General features: G+C 33.3%; 1 protein-coding gene across 5 annotated transcripts in view; it reads right to left on the reverse strand.

The window, feature by feature from the left end:
* Nucleotides 1–5,064: 5,064 nt before the first annotated feature.
* Nucleotides 5,065–21,911, reverse strand: part of DACH1 (dachshund family transcription factor 1) — a gene marked incomplete at both ends in the record, with an annotated part of 415,686 nt that continues 398,839 nt past the window's right edge. For all 5 annotated transcript variants that reach the window (XM_082602112.1, XM_082602110.1, XM_082602111.1 and 2 more), the window contains one exon: nucleotides 5,065–5,102. In XM_082602112.1, coding sequence (XP_082458238.1) covers nucleotides 5,065–5,102 — 38 coding nt within the window. The remainder of the gene's footprint in view (nucleotides 5,103–21,911) is intronic.

Raw genomic sequence — 21,911 nt, forward strand, 5'->3', positions numbered from 1 at the left:
GTCTGCACAGCTCACAATGGCCCCCACTCACTCCAGCTACCCGCCTTACCCCACAACAGAAGGCCCACTAGTCATTTTCTATTTAATACTTGCCATCCTCCCAGACAGTGGTCCTCAACTTTAGCTGCTCATTAGAATCACCCTAGGAACTTAAAAATCCTGATGCCACAGCCCCAATCCCCAGAGATTCAAATTTAGTTGGACACAGTAGTTTCTAAAATTCCTCAGATTCATCTATTTGTCGTTCCAAGCTACCTTACTGCCATGTGCTCTGGCTCCAGACCATTAGAACTCAGGGATTCTGACTTAAGACAAGAGAGAGAAAATGAATGGTTCACTTCGGTGGGTGGGGTTTTGTGCTCCTGAATAATAGAGGAACCAAGAGGAACACATATGTCTGCAATGAGAAGAGAAAGAAGCAGAGTCACTGAGAGAAGCAGAAAGATGAAAGTTGAAGAGGAACCCTGGTCCCTGGGGGTTGGTTGCAATCCTTGCTTGAGGTCCCATGTGCACCCCTCTGTCTTCCTAACCAATTCCTTTTGCTCTTTAGACCTGCAGGAATTCGTTTTGTTACAGCCAACCAAAGGAGTCCTTAGAGATGCAATATTTCAAGCCAAAATCTCTAGCTCATTAACCTATAAATGTAATCGATGCTGCCACTACAAATGTCACTCATTACCTAACACACTCATTTGGCATTTAGGAATTTATGCTCTGTGGTTGAATCCTTTTAGGCCATTACTTGCCCTAGCCACATAGATGCTGGATGATAAGAATTGAATATTGTATCTCTATGCTCAATAATCTGAATATTAGGAACTTATTTTTGTTGACGATTTTTGCAAACAGGCTACTCATTTAAAACAAAGTTTGTGAGCCTTGGTAAGAAGAGTGATGTGACTGATATACATGAAAAATAACATGAAAATAATAACTAGTATGGTGTTTTACTAGGGGAAAATGTATCCTTCTCCTTTCTCCATCTCTACAGAATTGTCTGACCCCCAAACTGTCTTATATTAGTCGCTAGAAGGTGAAGGTACAAAATGGGTCACTAGATTGTTACCACTTAGTAGGAAGGCGTCTAAGCCAATGCCCTCTTAATACTAGCTCTATACCCATGACAGTCTAGAAAATGCTGAATCTTCTCTTGCTGAAAGTAAGACTTCCTATTCCAACAAAATTATAAGCTCCTCTGGGAATACAGCTATCTTTTCATTCACTACAACATTTAGCACAGTGCTTTGTGCAGAATAGGCTTTATTAATGAATCTGTTTAAAGGAATAAATGAGGTTTGGTTCAGCTTTTATATACCAGTTGTACATATGAAAGATAAATGTTAGCACCAAGCCTACACATGAGGAAAAGTGATATATATACAATGCCATTTACAATAATATTTTAATTCTATTAACATCCCTACTTCCCATATGTAAAAATGCAATACATGTAACTTTTATTTATAATTTACTCTCCTCTAGTAATAAATAACTTTTGTTCATATTGTAAATTTGCTAATGCCAATGAAAACACATGGGGAGAAACCTTAAATCATCACCAAATGCCACTAACATCCAGAGGCTGTATGATGTTCTAGTACAAGTCTTAACTGACAAAAACATATGAGGACAGAAGACAAAAATGTGTTTGTAATGGTCACATAAACATTTGAGGTTTTATTAGGGATAAATCATAATTTGTTAATTCATTGAAATAATCTCTTTAGACAGAAAAAAAAAATTATTTTCCATTCTTTTGGGAATGTTTAGAGAATTCACAGAGATAGTAAACCAATATTTCTTTGAGTGCTGCATTTTGGATTGATTAAAATGTTTATATATTATTAAAGGCTATAGGAATTGCCAAGTTTCTAAAGGCATTTTTTTTCCAATGATAGAGACTGAAAGCAAAACACTGAGTTAGAATTACAAATCTACACTCTTATAGATATGGGAATAATATATTTTGTTCCATCAACATGTCTACTTTACATTATTCAGCGCAAAGCTTTGTGAAATAAGAATCATGGGAATATAAGAATATAAAGGAAAAAGGTACAAATAACAGCTTCATAAACTGAGAAATGTACATAAATAAATCATGTATATGTGGGCAGTTTGCTTAGCTGGCAAGAAACAAAATATGGAAAATCTGCTTGTTAAACAATAACTACAGAGTGTGCTTTTATGATGTTTTTCACCACAGTAATTCATATTAGAGATAGAAGCAGTTGCATGTTAAATAAAATCATTGAGCATTGCTCCCTTCACATTGTAAAGAGCTGACTTATGTTGTTTTGAGATGCCTCCCATTAGAAAGTGAATATTCCTTTAATGCTCTGCATTTCACAAAATTTAATAAAGAAGAACTGTAAATAAAGTCACAGGGAGATTTCAGACAGTTTTATTAGGAGATTGTTGAAAAGAAAAAGAAAATTAAATACAATAACAGTAAACGTGGTTCTCACATTGAAACCAGGCTCAAAGAACTAGGCTACCATAGAAAAATTTCCAATTCTTGCATTATGATGTAAAAACAGATTTTTGTACAGATTTTGTACAACAAAATTCGTAATAACCTTTTATCATTTTTAGAAAACTTTAAATATATAGATAAAAATAGACAATTTTCATAGGTCCTACATGAAGATGAGGATGTTCTGTTCCAAGGGCTTGCATAGAGCGCAAATGTGGTTATAATATAGAACAACCAGACATTAATAATTTTAGGATTACAAAAGCATGGAAACCATAAAATGGGCACAATTTTACTTGTTTAAACCAAAAAACAAATTTTAAACCAAACTTTATAACTAATAAAGGGGAAAACAACTTAAGTTACAGACTTAAAATAACATTTCATGACTTGCAATATTTACAACATGTTAGTAAGATTCTCTCTTAGCATATAGCTGATAGCTTTTTTCTTTAATCCTTGCTAAAACTTCCTTTTATAGCGAACCAAACACTAAAACATTCTCAAAGGTCTGGAAAGTATGTATTTTAAAACTATTTAACCTACTTAACAGGTGACTCTATGCAAGAAGCGGAGCAATGGCTGATTTTACTACTTATGGAAGTTGTAGGCTTTTAAAAAAACTTTCAAAAATGTATGATTCAAAAGCTTGCCACAAGTTCCTCTGATTTTAAGTGTTGTAATCCTTTAAAGACTGCATACAGGGAAAAACAAGAGATACATACAACAAGGAATAGAATCACTTGTGCTCAAATAACAAAAGAAGGTTATGGAAGAACTATGCTTAGAAAACCAAGTTTCTACAAAGCATTTACTAACAGTGTTTTAAATAAAAATATTGCTCCCTTTTAAGCAAGCTAAAAATAGGAACTGTATATATAACCTTTTTATTGCATTAAAAATGGTCTTAGCTGGTTAATAGCGAGCTACACAAAAGAAATATGTTCCAGTATTGCAAGGAAGACCTAAAAAACTATAGAAGCTTAGTGCCAGTGTATCTATAATGTTAATTTCTTTTCAAATCATTAATACCCAATGAGAACTATCTTTAAACATGTTTAAGCTAGTTTTCTTGGTCATTTAAGATTTTGCTATTTATGGTAATAAATAATGCTATGATCATAAAATTGTAAGATGACAGCAAAATCATAAAATGTCCAGCAACTATACTGATTCACGTATCAGTCTTTAAAGGTGTAACTCCAAATATGTAAAAACAAAGAGAAGGTAACTTCAGCATGTAATAAGCACTGTTCGCAGCTTGACTTCCAGTTATCTGCACAAAAGTGAAAACACATACTGTAACTTTCAAAAAGACAGTGAAAATAACACGTAGGCACCCTTCCCTCTGACCAGGGTGGGAAGCACAACACAGTTTAACTTTATCACTCAGCGCTACATGGTATTGGACTGATACATCAAGGATCAAGGGTTTGTTAGGTTCTGTCTTTCAGCAACATTAACATAATATGACATTAACATATAAAAATATTTCTGGTGTTTTGATTTACTGTTCAGCCACAATCCATTCTCAATAGTGCAGTTTGGGGCACTAACTAGGGTTCAATATACAAATAAAAGTGGCTGACAGAGTTCTGATGTCACCAGATGCTTAAGATCTCACTCATTAATACTGTGACTCCAGACAAATATTTACATGCCTGCATGCGTTAAAACCAGAAAGGTGTCTTTCTGACCAACAGGGTGACAAAACGTATTTTCTAAAATTTTCATTTTCCTAAACTCTAGTATACTACTGCATACATAATACCTTCCTTGTATGTTTTATGTTTATATACTGTACATGTGACCAACAGTTTGAAGAAGAAGCATAATGATCATTTTAAATTCTATATACCACTACCAGTTTGGAATGAAAACTTGTTACGTTGATATATTTTTAAGGAAAAAAGACCTCCGGTGAAACTTTTTGGCTTATCTCCAATGCTTCTTTTCAGGTATGCAAAATGTTATTTCATGGGGTTGTTGTCAATATCCATTTGTTGGTCTTTTGGAAAGTACATGAACAAAAATCTTCAGGAGAAACCCCACAATTAGAGAGTTTAAAATAGAATGTAACAGAATATTACTCTTTGATTTATTGATGTTTTAGGAATCCTCTATGTCCCCTACAAGTCCATTTCCAAGTGTTCTTGCTGGTTTCTGGAGGACATGATTCTGTATGTCTGGGTGACCAGTGCTACAAACGTCCCTTGATGTGCTCAGATACAGAATTTTCAGAAGAGGAAAATGGTTCATTCCATTAAAAAACAAAGCTAGGTCTTACTGAGACCTGCCTTTGACTCCATATACAAGTGTCCAGCAGCAAAGTTGCAATTATTAACTGTAAGAAGTTTGATACTTGTACATTTACAAACATTCTCAGGTCTCTGGTATGAACCACAGGTGAAAATCAATGAAGGAAACTTTTTTTTTTTTGTAGAATACTTAAACTTTTAAAGAACATTAATACACAAAATTGAGGAAGTTCCCTTAAAAGGACTTTATTTTTTTCCCGAACTTTCCAATGACGAATGTCTGACTGCAAAGTTCTTTACTATAACATGGACTTCTTCAACAGGAAAGATTCAGTACATGACAGTAGTTTTCAAATACAGTCTTCCGTCTAAAAATGAACAACAAACAATAATTACTTATATGACATCTGGGGGACAAATGTGAATATAAAAACTACGTAGCCTGATATAAAATTTGTGGGTTTTATTCTATCTTCACTTATTTAAGAAGTAACATTTTTCACATATTCTCAAAGTTAATTTCATAGTTACATTGAATTTAAGCGACTGCAAAGAATACAACGTTTCTAGTTCTCATAAATATATATTTGCTATTTTGATATCAGTACGGAGCACTCAGAAAATAGATAAGAGTGTGTGTATGTGTTTTACTGATATGCAAAGCTAGTTGATTTCTGTTGAATGACAATTACTTCCTCTAAGCTTGCAGAACCAAAATTATTTGAATGCACTCATATATATCTCCATCAGGATAGACTGAGCTCCCATCTTACTTCTTAGAGGTGTTGTTAAATATACCGTGTAATGTAACTGTTGTGCACATTTGTTGCTATTTATGTGAAAGCCACTTGGGTTATTTCATCAATATCAATGAACTATAGCCTTTGCACCTTGAAGTGAGATTAAATTAACAATTAAATATTAATATATTACTCAGCTTTTACCTATTGAGAAACACACAGCTATGTGAAAAAGAAAAGTAAATCAAATCTTCAATAAAACCACTTGAATGAAGCAAAAATAAGGAATTAAAAATCCAGAGGACAAACAAAACAAAACATAAGCCTATTTCCCAAATGTAACACTCTCCCAACTCTCCACTTTGTGGTGTGGTCTAAACCTTGGAAATATTTATACAAAATATGTTTAAATTTCACGTTTTAATATCTACAGTAGAAGGTAATCGGAAAAGTAAAGTTTTCCAAAGAAATTTTTAAATGCATATTGCATTGTAAATGTTTGCAAAATGTCTGATAGCTTCAAGAATTAAAGCATAAGGAAATAGAAATAGCCTACAGTAAATTTAGGAAATAGAGAGTCTAAATATTTGCAGATTTCACCTTCAATGATAAGCTAATTGAGTGCTTATACATAATCTGTGGTAGATACAGTAATTAGTAAGGAGCTTAAGCCCGATGTTAAACTATTTTTCTACTTCACAGAAATATTGGTGTGCCTAAGTTTTATATTCCTACAACATGTTTTAGCTTAGCCTAGTTTGTATAGTTGGACTGTTACTTCCAGGATGTTATGGAATGCTGTTTGGCTTATTAATGTAGTCTAAGCACCCAGTATATGTTCAATAAAATGTGTTTGAATGAACGAATGAATGAATAAATCAGATATAGTTTTCATGTGATTTATACAAAGTAGATAAATAAACCTAATAAACTAATATTATAAAAATAAACTGAAACTTTTCTTTCATATTCTTAGTATCATGTGGCTAAAAACTGGACCTTTTAAAAGATAATTTTGATCTTAATGTTTTTACTAAGAAAAGCAACTAAATTGTTTTAAAATTTAGTCATAGAAATAACCAAAGAAGTAGAACACTGATGCTTTAAACCAAAATTTTCTAATTTTTGTCCTTATTTAATGTATCCCTACTTCTCTCTCCTTCCAATGATCTCAGTATTTCTATCATGTATTCACTTAAGTTGAGGATATCATTCTCATTCTTATTTTTTTTTTAAATAGACAACGTTTCCTAGGATTAGATGGGGGGAGAGAAACATTCTCAATTTCCCCCAAATTCAAATTTTATTCAGTGAAGTCTTTCAAAATACCTGTGGAAAAGAAATTATTTTCTCAAAATTAACATTTAAGTCTATGGAGTTTTAAAAAATCTTTGTACATTAAAGAAAAAAAAATTATGGGAATTCCCTGGTGGTCCAGTGTTTAGAGCTCCTCGCTTCCACTGATGGGGGCCCAGGTTCGATCCCTGGTAAGCAGAACTAAGATTCCACAAGCCACAGGGCATGGCCAAAAAAAAAAAATGTTTGTTAAAGAAAAAAATTAAAGTCTTGAAAAATTGTTTTCTAATCTTCTGTGATGTCTATAGCATATTAAGTAGAAGGAATGTAGTAGCAAAGAATGGATATATAGAAATCATTCATTAAGTATGAATCATTGTTTTCAAAGGTCCACTAGCCAAATTCTTCACCCAAGTGCTATATAATTTGCTACTGACTTTCTTCTCTAACCTTATACGTTACCCCTCTCCCTCAGTCAGTGACCCTGGCTCTCCTTTACATAGAATGGTGTGCCATTCTACATATGGCACACCAAGATCTGCACTGCTTTGGAGTATTCAGGCCTGTTATTCCTTCTAGATGCCTCAAGATAAGTACCTCCTCCTTCCCCGCTTACACTGATGCTCCCATCTATTAAACATCTCTATATAGAGTCTCCTATTTACTCTCCAACACAAGCACCCTAAGAATTAACTCCATAGCACTTTTTCTCACTTTGAAGTTACGTATGGGGAGCTTCTTACATGGCGAGACCAACGAAAGCAGCAGCCATATTTCTTTTCCCATCAGTATCAGAAGGAGAATGCTTCAGCATGATGCTTGCCTTAAAAGTTTTAATGCAGTCTCAAATGTTAAACTTTCAGAGAAATCAATTACTTATGCTTACATATTAAAAATAATTCCCTTTAGCATGTTAGAAATTTTAAAGTCTGTCTGAAACTAAATTTTAAAATACAAATATATTAATTAAAATTATAGCATGAATAATTATTTTATAAGATCCTTTAGATCATATACAAAGCATGTTTATAAAAATTATATACATTGTATTTATGTGCTCAGTACTTGATCTACTATAATAATCTACTCTTAATAAATGTCTCTTTAAATTTTTGACTAATGTTCCTAACAGATGGACAAAAGCATCAAGCATTAAGGATGCCAGCTATAAAATAGATCCCAACTGCTATAGTTAAGGCATTTCCATGATTAAATAATATTTAGACATCAGAGATTATCTGCCTTAGAATTACCTGGAAACAGAAACATACCAGGCATAGACTGACCCTACACAGTAACTCCATTTCCCTTTGTCTATGGAGCCTAACTTTCAAGGCAATTCTACCATATAATTTTGTCATCTTTATTAAAAACATAGTTATGGATAATTCAAAGTCTGTAAGAAAAAAAGGTTTAAAGTAATTTTATGTTGGTCCAGAGAAGTTATATTGGCCCGCCCACCCGCAGCAAATAATCACATATGAATGTACCCAGAGAGCTACCAGCAGGCTTCTGAGTTATGGGACTGTAGGTTTATCTCAGGCTTCTGATAACAAACCACCGGAGAGCAAGCTGAATGGCAAGGGTGCTAGGAAGAATACATGGGCCCATAATTCAAACTGTGCCATGTTTTTTTATGTTATGTAATAATGGTGCCAATAATCTTTCCTTCCCCTACTCTTCAAACAGCAGGCAAAGTGATGGAGCCCTAGAGAAAGCCCTGTAAAAACAAGTACAGGATGGATATTATTGGAATCCCTGAGTATTTTCATGGCTAAGACTTCATTATTCAGAGGTGTGTTGTTTGCATCTGGAAACTCAGAGGCTTATTCATGTTTTGTTTTAATGGCTGCCCTTTGTGCATTACACTTCCTTTCTAACTAGATAATCTCACACCTATTCACCATTTCCTATATTGTCTTTATTTCTGCCTTTGTTGGTCACAGAAAAAATATGTTTTCCTGATGCTGAGCAGGGTTTGTGAAACAATCATTCCTTGATATCTCAAACGGATGAGAACTTTTTTAAGATCACGTAAATTGGCAATAAAGGCAATAATGATTATCAACAGTATAGTAAATATTTTCTGAGCAACTATTGTGTTCAGGGCACTTTATAGGTTGTAAATATAAACTTCTCAACAACTCAACAAAATAGGTATTCTTAGTGCCTTTTACAAATAGGATATTAAGGCTCAAAAAGGTTAAGTTACTTTGTACATTTTCAAAAAGCTAGTAAATGGAAGTGCAGTGATTAGATATTTGTGTGAACCCAAATCTATTCTGTTATGTCACTTCCTCTAACAAGCAATTGCAAGATCACTGGAGGAAATACCCTGTCTCTGATTTGCAGAGGTAAGGGACTGACTCTTGGACACCTTGGTACCATCAGTCTCCTTGCTTTGTGAATCTATTCCTCACCAGTTTCTCAGAAAACAGACGTTCCCTTTTAGTATGCAGAGCCTCAACTGAACAACTTGAAATCAGAACTGAAATTCTTATAGTTTTGTTTATAGAGAAACTACCTTCCGTTGACACAATGATTATTTGCTTTCGTAAGGGAGGTTGATATGACAAAAATCATCAAGTGACACTTTGTGCATGGGAGTACTTAATTAAAAAGTCTCTTCTAATTAAAAGCATGTGGGAGTAGGCACTGAGTGAAACTATTTAGATTACAAATTCCTAATAGTTCCAGAGTTCCAGAGTTCATTGTGATTTGATGTTTACAGCTCTAATTTGGTGTATAAGAAAGTATCTAGATCACTGAATAGTTTATTGCAGGTGTGAATTTTTGTATGCTGCTTACTGTTATTATGCAGATTTGGATCTACAGAGGAGTTAAAGAAAAAATTTTAAACTCCTGATAAAAATGAGTCTCAGGTTTTAACATTAAAGTTGAAATCTTCAACTCAGACCATTAAATATAAAGGTTCTATCTGCTATTTGTTAGCTGTGGATGAGGAGGGAGAAATGGAGAATGTCACAAAATTTCCAGTTCTGTTTTGTGTTCGTGAATTAAGTTTGCTCTGTTTTAAATTTAATTTTTATTTTATATTAGAATATAGTTGATTTTCAATGTTGTGTTAGTTTCAGGTGTACAGCAAAGTGATTCAGTTATACGTATACACTGATTTAACGTTTTTGCAGCTATTGTTATATGTAGTTATTTGTAACATCTAATGCTTATAGACAGATATATAATTTAGCTTTTATTCCATATATAAAACTAAAGTATTGAATAGCTTGATCATTTACTTTAAAAAAATAATGATGTTTGTTCAGTAACAATCACAATATATGATGAGATTTTATATTAGAAGATGGCATACAAATTGGAATAATTTCAAATTACTTGACACCAGAAATCCAATGCTTTCATTGTATGAAAACTAAGTGGAATCATTAACAAGGGAGTATGTTACTGAAAAGTATTACTCAGTAGGCAAATAGGTATATATTCCAGTTCTGAATAGAACTCCCTTGCAAAAACATCCACAAGGATCTACTTGTCTTTAGCACAAAGGGCTTAATAAATTACATTTCCTGTTAGAAAGTAGTTTAATTTAAAATGGCATCTATTTGTTCAAAACTTATATCCAGACACCTGTAATCTAATGAAGTTTGCTGCTTTCACAAAACAATTGCATGTGCCCATATCTCACTCCTCCAGAGCTGAGGAAAATACGAACATTACAGAGGGCAAACATATAAGATCATACATCTAGAAAGTTTAATATTTACTTAAATAATATTAGGTCAATATGAAACATAGTAACCCTGATCTTCTCTCAGCAGAATGTCTTAATCATATAAAGTAAGGGAAACCAAACCAACTGATGAAAACAAATGTTAGTGATTCATGTGATATTTGATAAGACAACGAAAGGAAGTCAAAATAAAAGCAAACAAACAGGAACAGATGGGAAGGATCTCTGTCAAGTCATAACCCTTCTTCTAAAACCCCTAAAGGAAGAAGCTAATTAAAGAAAATATTGTTTCTTGCTTTTTTTATAATTTTATATTTAGAGTAAGAACATTCTGCTACTGCTGAGGCAAAGAAACAGAGACACAAAGTCTACATTTAACATGAGAAATATTTTAAGAGAGATTGATGTTCAGCACAATCTTCTCTTTTACAAGAGAAGACTGGGTAAATATCATTTCTTCTCATGAAATGCAGATAATAACAGTATCAGCGATTTCCAGAAGTTATACTCAAGGTTGTGTTCAAATATAATGAAAAAGTAAAAACTGAAAAAGTTGCAACAGATTTTGAATTTTAGGTATTTCACGGTAATAGCTGCAGAACCTGAGGCCCACAGAGCTGGGTCAAAGTGAGAGAGGACTGAATCCCAGATCCCTTTTGAATGCTTTCTCTATAAACACCCAGTGCCATTCTAGAGAGTGGGCACGGACTATGTGTAAGAAGGCACATCAACTAGCATATTCTGTCTATACAAGCCAAACATACTAGTACAAGCAGTAGATAATGGATTACTTAGTAGACCAACGTGGCCCAGCTCATTTGAAATCAGAGTAGATAATATGTTTATTACAAGGCTAGTATGAAGTAAAGCTCTTGACTGCAGCTAATACTGCAAACAAAAATAGTTTTATAATTGAGAACTGCTTTTAAATATTTTTCAGTTTTCTTCAAAGAAGAAAGTGCATGAGAGAACCTAGTCTAGTTTAAAACATGTCTGAGAACAGAGGATTATCTAAAGTTATGATATATAGGTTAAAAGGTAACCACATTTTTAGACAAAAACAATGAAAGTGAATCCCTGTCCTTTACATGTGAAGAAACTTTGTATTAGACTCTAGGTAAGCACACTAATAGGGGAGAGACCTGAACTTTGACAATTTGACAAATTGGAGCAGGTGGAACTAGACTTTCGTTCTTGGGGAGCTAGAAGGAATCATCACTGGGCAGCCTGATCTAATCACGCATTCTTTTTAAATGGGAAATTAACAGACAAACCAGTAATGAAAGCTGAGCTGAAGAATGTGGAGAGAAGGCATTTGAAGATGTACAGATGGCTATGGTTAATCTTAGCCAGCTTGGAGTTATTTCACCAACTCCAGCCCTGGGCAAAATACATTTTCCAAATGGCTAGATCAGTTTAAAGTATCTCAGCTCTCCTGGGAAGTGACATTCTTGTTGTCAGTATCTTAAAGAGTCACTTTGCCTGAACTTCAAGCTCAACTATGATGTTGATGCTCTCTGTGGGCAAAGAGGAATTTACTACCAAAGGTTAAGATAATTTTGGTTTAGTGGGTATTAAAGATCTTTTATTCTGTAACTCAAGGATCTTCCCCAATTGGGGTAGAAATCTAGACCCTGTCGTTCTATGAACTGATATCTATTTATGAACTTAATGTTCTTAAAACCATATCTCCATGATTACAACCAAGAAAATTTGATTTTTAAAACATCATCATCATCAACTATCTACTGCTTGTCTATTTAACGGGAAACAGGCAAGTCTATACTTCATGTTACAAAATTAGCTCTCTGACAAAATGTTTTAGTTGTGAACGATCAGCCTATGCTCATGCAGATAGGGTTTGGATCCCATACATTGTATTACTAGGACCTAAGTGTTGTTACAACACTTGTCATAGGATCCAAACTCTTGTCCTCTCCTAAGTTGTTTTCACTATGCCAATACTTATACAGCTTTGCTATCCTAGAGAAATTGATTAAAGTCTAGCTATAATCTCTTTAAGAGTAGGTAGCATACCATATGACTTTGTGTGTTTCTAGCACCTTGAACATTGCCTGGAACCTGGCAAGTGCTCAATAAATACATACAGAAGGAACTATCAAAGTAACATTACAAAATGAGGGGAAGATGGATATTATGTGCCTTTGGATATTATACCTTGAAAAGAACACAACGTCACTTGGGTAGTATACTGGCTTAGAATACACAACCTGAGTCTAATCATGAGGAAACATCAAATGCAAAATGAGAAACATTCTCTTAAGACTGTTTTTTTTCAAAAATGTCAAGTTTACAATTTTTTAAAAGGCCAAGGAAATGCACAAGATCAAAAAGACTAAAGAGAAATTACAACTTAATATAATGTGATCCTAATTTGGATTCAGGAAGGCTATAAATGCTATAAAGGACATGATTGGGTCAAATGACAAAATTAGAATTTCAATGTCAGTTTGAATAAAAGTACTGTGTCAATGAAATATTTACTGGGCTGATATATATGCTGTGTTTATGTATAAGATAACATCCTTATTTTTAATAAGTACCCTGTGAAATACGTATGGGTAAATATAACAGGTAAAGAACCATGATTTATACATCTCACTCTCAAATACTTCAGAAAATACTACGCAGATAGAGAAAATTATAAAGCACATGGAACAAAACATTAACAATAAATGAATCATCATAAAATGCATATGAGAGTTTTAATACTTTTGAACTTTTCTATAAGTACAACTTTTTCAAATGTAAACTTAAAAAACAGTTTGCCTAAGTGAAATGAAATTTTAATACATCACCAATATCAGGTATTTATTCATAACTAGTTGAAGATTTACACTGTCCACTATCCACATACAATTTTTCACTGATTATATGGGAAGTATTCTCATGGTAAATATGTTTTGTGCTTAGGAGCAAGGTTTTGAAAAGTCCTATTCAAGTATTAGATAGTAAGATGATGCTTAGTGATTTTCTTAATATAGTTCTTCAGAAAAACCAGGTTCAGGTTCATGAAACTTACTGGACTGAGGGTATGCATATAAGCTGGATTCTGGTCTATTGGTCCATTATGTTTGAATAGTAAATTTACAATTGTAAAGTTTATGAAGTCTACCTAACTGTATTACTTGTTAGTGAGGGCTGTGTATGCTAATGTGCACTTGTTGGTATAAAGAAACTATTGTTCTGTTTGGCTGTTTGAAGCACAGGTTATCTTTTAAAAGTTTATGAAAAACAAAAACAAAAAGCAGAACACAGACGTTGCTAAAGTTTTGTTTTGCTTCTGTAAATAAAGAAAAATTATATTGCTGCTAGGTCTGCTATGGTAAAGTATTTTTGTGTGTGTGTTCTAATCAAGTATTCATTAGTAAGAAGTGAGAATCCATGAGAGAGGTTAATGTACCATCAAGTGATAATGGGGTACTTTGCACTTAGGTTACCTTGTCCTGATTGAAAGGTGAGACCTCCCCACTTCAGCAAAGAGAAGCACAATGGAATCTCTTAGGACTTTCTCCATTCTTCTATTCATTTCTGGGAGAACAAAGGCTAAGACACAGGGATGGAAGGAAATCATTTGAGGGTATATCTGAACCTTAGTGATGATGGAAAAATTGTCTACTATGCTTAATAAAAATGGAGCATAAAAAAGTGATGCCTTATTTGATAAAAATAAGGTACTGCAGAGAAGAGAAACAAGGATCTTTCAAATCAAGCATCTGTATCCTTTAGAACTGCAAGCAACAAGCAAAATCTGCAGTGAATAAACTGAGTTTTCAGAAAAAATGTATGTGTTATCTCTAGAGAACAAACCAAAGGTGGCAATTAGAAGGGCAGTTCTTATCAGAGTCTAGTTATTTTCTTTTAAGTTTGGCAGACAAAATCATCTTTCTTTTAAAAGTTTAGCATTTTTATGTTTCTCTATTTTTTATAGCATGACTAATACAGTAATTTTAATAAAATTATATTTGTTTAGAGAAGTAATTGTGAATGAATAAAGTTCTAAATATCTAGAGCTTGATTTAACATTTATACAATGCTGAACCAAAATGCTGGTCTAGTGCTAAACTTAACAAATGTCAAACATCAATGAAAGCTCTCAAATGTTTTCAGTAAGTATCAGAATTGTTTTTAACTAAAGAAATGGTACTTTTGTGGGGAATAGCTTTTCTTTACATCTCATCCAATGGAATCAAGTATTTAAACCACATGTGGGTGAGAACACTAACATGCAATACAAGAACTCTTAAATATGATAGTTCTCTGTGCACTAAACTCTAAAACTAATATATAAGGGATCAGTTCAGAGATGTACAGAGACAGATTAAAGAGACAGATTATCAAACAGACAAGAAAGTGTGTTGACAGAATTATCATACCTAAAGAAAGAATATGAGAATCAGTTGAGTGTTTGTCAAACAGAGTTGATCAGGCAAGTTTTGGCAAATGCCCATTAAAGCATGAACCAGGGATAAGGTTTCCATCAAAGACTGATGTGGACATCTGGTCTACCTTTACGTACATTCCTGAGCTTATAAAATATTTGAATTATATAATACTCATTGGTCCGATCCCATTCTAACCAGGTAACTTGACAATTTTATTTTTTGCATAGCTCTCTATGGCAGGAATCCTCTAAGATGGCTAACAATGCCCCCTGCTACCTGGCAGTCACATCCTTGTGAGACAACTCTCCCCTTTAAGTGTGGGCTTTATCTAGTGACTTGCTTCTAATGAAGAGAATATGGCAAAAGCGATGAAAAGTCACTTCCAAGATGAGATTATAAAAAACTGTGACTTTCTGCTGGCAGACACTCTTTCTCTGGATCTTTTCACTTGCTTGATCAGATGAAGTATGTTACCATGTACTGAGTTGCCCTAGGAAGGGTCCACGTGACAAGGAACTGATGATGACTTCTGGCTAATAGCCAGCAAGGACCTGGGACCCTCAGTACAAAACCCTTGAGGACATGAGGCATGCCAACAGCCATATGACTGAGCTTGGAAGTAGAGCCTGACTCAGTTGAGTCTAGAGATGACTGCAGCCCCTGCCAAACCTTTTTTGCAGCCTGAGAGTGACCCCGAAGCATAGGACCCAGCTAAGCTACTCCCAGATTCCTCACATACAGAAACTGTGAGATAATAAATGATGTAAACCATGAAGTTTCAAAGTAGTTTGTTGTGCCAAAATATATAATAAATACTCCTTCTTTTATAAGAAAGATATGCTGGTCAATGTCACAGGTAAATATTTCAGTTCTTGTGACTTACAGTGTTTTAGTATATCTTAGTTTGCTTTCTTTTAGAACACAGAAAAGATTGATAACCCAACGCTGCATCTTGTGGAACTCACCAAGCCACATGCTGCCTTGTGAGTGCTCCTGGAAGTCTGCCTGCATTTCACAGAAACAGCAAAACCAAGTTGCATAATTCCCAGTACAATATTTCTTGTCTTACTATATCAAAATAAATTTTAAAAACCTCTCTGGTTTGCTACTAATGGAATAAGTTATTTTAAATCACAGAATATTTATTTTCACAATTGTAAAGGATTTGTTTTGCTCTTTTAAAAATATATATTTTTTTTGTGGAAGTGGAAGTTATTTGTATTACCTTAGGGTACTTTGATTCTATCGGGAATAAAACATAGATATTCCTTACAGATTGATGATTTTATTTCATGATATATGGTGACCTTCTCAGAATTAAAGACAGTAACTTTCAGTAGTCTAATCCTTATATTAAACTTGTTTCAGAATAATGACTGTATCAAATCACTTGATCCAGTGTGACAGAAGTAACCATCCTAGGAAATATTATAGCTCCATACTGCTGGAATTGTGACCATTTAATGAGCTATCAAAAAAGAAAAGAAAGAGAAGGAAAAAAAATTCTAGACCTCTCTATTAAAGCCACCTAGAAATCAGACAATCTTTGTAATGTTTTTCAGAATCTTTGGTTCAGTAGTGGTGACTGGCTAAGTTCAGTTTTGGTTAAACTGGTGTCTTGCAATATTTGAAGCAATATTATTATACTGCATGTTTTCCAAGGAAACAAACATAATTCTTTGCAAATCGATCAGGAAAATATCAACAAAACAGCCACAAACAATAATAAATGTAAGACACTAAATGCTTTCTAAAATGGAAAGTAATGAAAAAAAAGACAAAATGTGCTATCACAAAAATATGCAATGCTAATAGACAATTTGGCATTTTATAACTTTTCTGTCTCTGTATACACAAAGAATTTCAGGAAGCATCTGAACACTCTAGACTTACAATTTATGTTTAAGTTCCAATCAGTTTTCAGCATATATTAAATCCCATGAGATTGCCAAATTTCTTTAATACAATTTCAAAAAATAAACACAAAAATTCTACAAATAAACATCTTAAGTATAATAAATGTGCATATATTTAGAGGGAAGATAAATGCCAATATATGTATGTTTCATGCCCACTTTGAAATTCTGCCCTGGGTCATTGTAATATAGGCCACTATTTCCATTAAAATTAGTAGCTTGTGGCTGTGGTTACTGTCAGTATTGCCTTATTTTCCCATCGCTAGCAATTGTGACATGAATAAATTAAGTTATAGCACCATGTAGATCATTATATCCTGAATTAAGGTTAGATTTCAAGAAACATTATGAAATTAAGGAACTCATCTAGGATTATGTCAAAACTACTTTATAATAAAATCTTTATTTTCCTACCATAGGGACTATACACTACTCTTAATTTCAGGGCTATTTCTCAGTTGCACTTGGACAATACCAAATTGTTCAACCAGGAATGCTTATTTTACCTTAATAACCCTGATTCATTTCAGTTGGACTTCAGTTCCATCTCTTTTTAAGGTAACTTACTTGTACAGTATAAAAATATTAAGTTGTAAGTCTTGGATAATAAACCTTGCCTTTTCTCATTAAATCTTTTTTTTTTTTTTTTTTTTTTTTTTTTTGCGGTACGCAGGCCTCTCACTGCTGTGGCCTCTCCCGCTGTGGAGCACAGGCTCCAGATGCGCAGGCCCAGTGGCCACGGCCCACGGGCCCAGACGCTCCGCGGCATGCGGGATCCTCCCTGACAGAGGCACGAACCCACGTCCCCTGCATTGGAAGGCGGACCCTCAACCACTGCACCATCAGGGAAGCCCCTCTCATCCAGTCTTTGATAGATAGCATCATGGTGTCTGAATGAGGAGTTCACTGCTTTATCAGGCTTCTTTAACAGGTCCTGTTCTTTAGGAGTTCAGCACTCAGATGAGGATTCTCTAAATGCTGTAACTCTAACCAGACTCTTGATGACTCTATTACCAAATGCCTTATGTATTGAAAAATCATGGTGCTCGTAAAGCTTAAAATAAGACTAGTATTCTTTTGGCAGATCACAAACTTGTTGTGATAATTCAGAACACTATTAGATGAGCACTTTTTCTTTACTTACCAAGTCTAAAAAAATGTGTAATTTTTACTTTCCCTTCATCTAAATAAGAGTGCATTATACTGTTCAAATGATTGCAAAGAATATCAATGCATTAGAGGGAAAAGCTAACAATGAGAGTAAATGCTGCATTTTTTTATGACTCTATTCAATGTAGTTTGATTACTTGAAAGGACTGGTATCCAACATACTGCCATACAAAACAATATCATGAAAAATACATGTCTCTTAATGCAAAGTTGAACTGACAGTTTGTCATAGGTAAAATCTGCAGAATCAACAAAGATGCAAAATAACTAAGTCAAAATATGAATTATCTAATATACCACTATGTATTTTTATCATTCTTTATTCTAATTTTATGTATATAATATAGAACTGTAATTTTTTTGGTTCCAGTTTTATTACACTCACTTTAATGGACAAAATTCAATGCTGAGTAATCCATCCTTTCTAACTGCCGTAAAAAAAGCTACATTGTTTTCTCTATTTAAAAAAATATGTATTAGGTTATTCATTACAAATAAGGATGGTGCAAAGTGAGAGAAATCTGTTAACTCATAACCATTTGAACATACTTTGCTTCCCAATGTTGCATTTGTTACTTATCATAATCTTTTCTTGGGGTGGAGGGAGGGTGGCTTGATACTCTGGCCTTTTCAGAAGAATGACAACATCAACATTATGAAAAAAGATTCTATATTTTCTACATAAGACTTTAATGGTGCCCAAAGCTATCTCTCTTGTCTAGACTTTACATTGAAATCGCCTCACATTCAAGTGCCTGCTCTATGTCTACCTAGATGAGTACTCTTCAACTCTTATCTAAAAGTCCAGTTGTCATATCAAAACAAGTAGCAAGAAGGCAAACTCATCATCCTGTACTCTAGCCTGAATCTCTTTCCCAGATTATCTATTTCAAATTACCAACCACTATTTTCTAAGCCCTGCAGTTTGATTCCCCTTGTATTTCAAATGCACCTTCCTATTTATTTTTTGTCCACCACCATAATTTGGATCTTCAGTACTTCATTTGTGAATACATTACATTCTTCATTTCACTCTTTATCAACTCCTCCTATACAATGTTTATATTGTATTTAGGATTCAGTATATTTATTTCAGATGTAAAACAAGGGGAACCAGGTTTCCATTTTAATAAATATTATTTAGGAACCTGTTTAAAGCCATACTCATAAGCAGTCATAATATTTATTTCTCTTGTTTGCAAAAATTATATAAAATATGTCAATAATGTGGCTTCTCAGAGATTTAGACTTACATACGTAGACTTAAATGAATCTTCTCCAATCATGCAATTGGAATTAATTGCTTTGTTTGTGTTCCGAAAGTATTTTGTTTACATTTCAGAAGCAGTAGATCAAAGTGTTATTTATTAAAAGAGAACAATACATCTTTTATAGCTTTTGAGAAAAAAATCAAGTTTTCTAAATTTCAGATTTAATCTATTAAATTAACTTTATGCCTTGGAACATGTATGTTCCCAATAGTATACTAGTGAGTTCTTATAAACAAAAAATCTAAAAATGAATTACACTGGAAAAACTTCAAAGTTTGGCTACCTAAAATGTTTATAGAGTATGTTAGTTTTTAAATAAAGAAAATGTAGACACATGATATAGCCATATTTTAATATGTTAAAATTATTCCTGTTTCATGTAAAAATTTAAATGAATAAATATTTCATATTTTTATATAAGTAAAATTTGACTTATAGTTCCTACCATCCCTGAAAAATGCCTTGACACCCACAGCTTTATCAATAGGAATTAACTCAATATGTATTTTATTAGAATTATTTATGTTTCTCTGTATCTCATGAGAGTATGAATTATTTAGAAAAGATTCCATGTCGTTTGCATTTTTTCTGGCCCCAGCACTTCAGTATTAAGCATTTGTTAAAATGAATTAGTTACAGCAGATTATATGTTAAAAAACTCAAAAACTACACTAGTATTAAAGTTAAGTGCTAGTTTAACTTTTTAGTCAAAGATATCAGTTTTAAAGCAAGACATTGTTTAACTTTAATGCAGGGCTTTTGGAGTCTGCAAAATACTAAACATGGACTTTGAAAATCCAAGAAGATATATAATTTTTTTTTAAATGACACTCATTTTTCACAGGAAACCATTTAAAAATTTTGTTCTCGCCAAATGTTCATGAGATGATTCTCAGATGAGGACACTGATAGCAGTCTGGAAGGTATGTTGGAAAAGCATGATTATCTATGTTTTTCCATTCCACACTGTAGTGAAGATTTTACAGTAATTGAAATGAGGTGTTAAAGTTAGAGGAGTTTCAAAGAGAGAGCAGATGAAAAATACTTAATTGAAAGTAATGAGAACAGAAATTTTAAGGTTTTATTACAACTTAAATTCATGGTTTTGGCACTTCTAGAATTTTCCTTCATGAGATATCTTTACATTCTGTATTTATTAACCTAACCATATGAAAATGTTGACCTTCAGTTAATGTTTAGAGAGGGAGAAGACAAAAACTACAGTAAAGAAGAAGCTAAAATTAAAAGTAAGCAGAAAAATGTGAAAAACAATATTTTATTATGTTTGTCACACCGCTAACTTGTTTTATTGAGAAATCATAAATGCTGCCAATAGTAAAAAGCAATAAAAGTCATTATTTTCAAGTCTCTAAACAAACAGTCACTGATCCATTAAACATTGCTAAAATTGCATGCATACTTCTTCCCTAATACTTCATGTAAAAGCACCACTTCAAGTGTTAAAATATATAAAGCCCATAGATTTGGAATGATGAGATAAAAAAATTACTCCTTTGTTGACTATAAATTTTTAACATTAAGAAAATATTTGGAAAGGTTTTTTTGCATTCCTTTGTTTTGGAAAAATAACATGCAAAGGAGCCAACTGAGTTGTGATAATTCACAGCTTTTCTATGTGAATTGTTACATTTAAATAAATGCTTGTGTTCTAATTTTCTCACAAAGAGAATTGCATTTTGATATGCTATTGAAAACAAGGAACCCAAGAACTGCTTTCGAAATCAAAGTGGGCAGTTAGTCCACAATTTTTATGTGACTTCACTAAAACAAAACAACTCCCCAAAAATCTAGCTATACTGAAATGTAAGTATATAAACTTCCTAAAAATATTCACCTAATTTTTGTATGTTTATTTACAACCACTCAAGCATTAATTTTCATAACATTTTAATTTCATAACATTTTCACCATATAGATCAATGCTATAAGTACTTTTGGAATTAGTCGGTCAAGATTTTTGTTGTGGATGTGCAATTATGAGATGAGAGAATGTGGAAACTAAGTTAAATATTATTCCCATCGTTGGACCAAAACAAAGTTTGCTCTGTTGTTAACAAGATAGCTCATATTCCTTAGTGCTTTTACTTCTTTTGAATGGATCATTTGTTGTGGTGGGAGCCATGGTTTACTGATGACCAATCCCACATCTTGGATTTGGACTTGACATGGGTAACTTTGTGAGAGCCAGTAAGGAGGTTTCTGTCTAGCCTGCACTAAAATCAGTTCAATGCAATGGAGCCACCTTGCCCTAATTTGCTATATTAATAGGTGTAACAAGGAACTGTAAGTCACTAATCGAAGTTTGCCTGCATTTTAACTCATTGTAAGGCTACAATAAACTATCTACAAAATAGTGGGATAATATGATATGGAAAAACAGTTTCTTACAGTCACATTTTGATTCTGCTGCTGATAAACCTTGGAAGATTACTGTAAATATATCACACATCTCAATAAGTTTCCACCTGGGAAAGCTATGAAGAATTATAAGAAATTTACTATTCTAAAAGACCATAAGCATATGAGTGCCATGCCATTAACATTTTTCTTTTTATCTACCACATTTACTTCACTCTTTTCATTTACTGAAACTTGGATATGTTAACCAAGATTGGTTCTGAATTCCTAGGGAAATATAAGCCAAGGAG

This window comes from Mesoplodon mirus (assembly GCF_964341445.2).
Source record: "Mesoplodon mirus genome assembly, chromosome: 17".
In the NCBI taxonomy this organism is placed as follows: Eukaryota; Metazoa; Chordata; class Mammalia; order Artiodactyla; family Ziphiidae; genus Mesoplodon; species Mesoplodon mirus.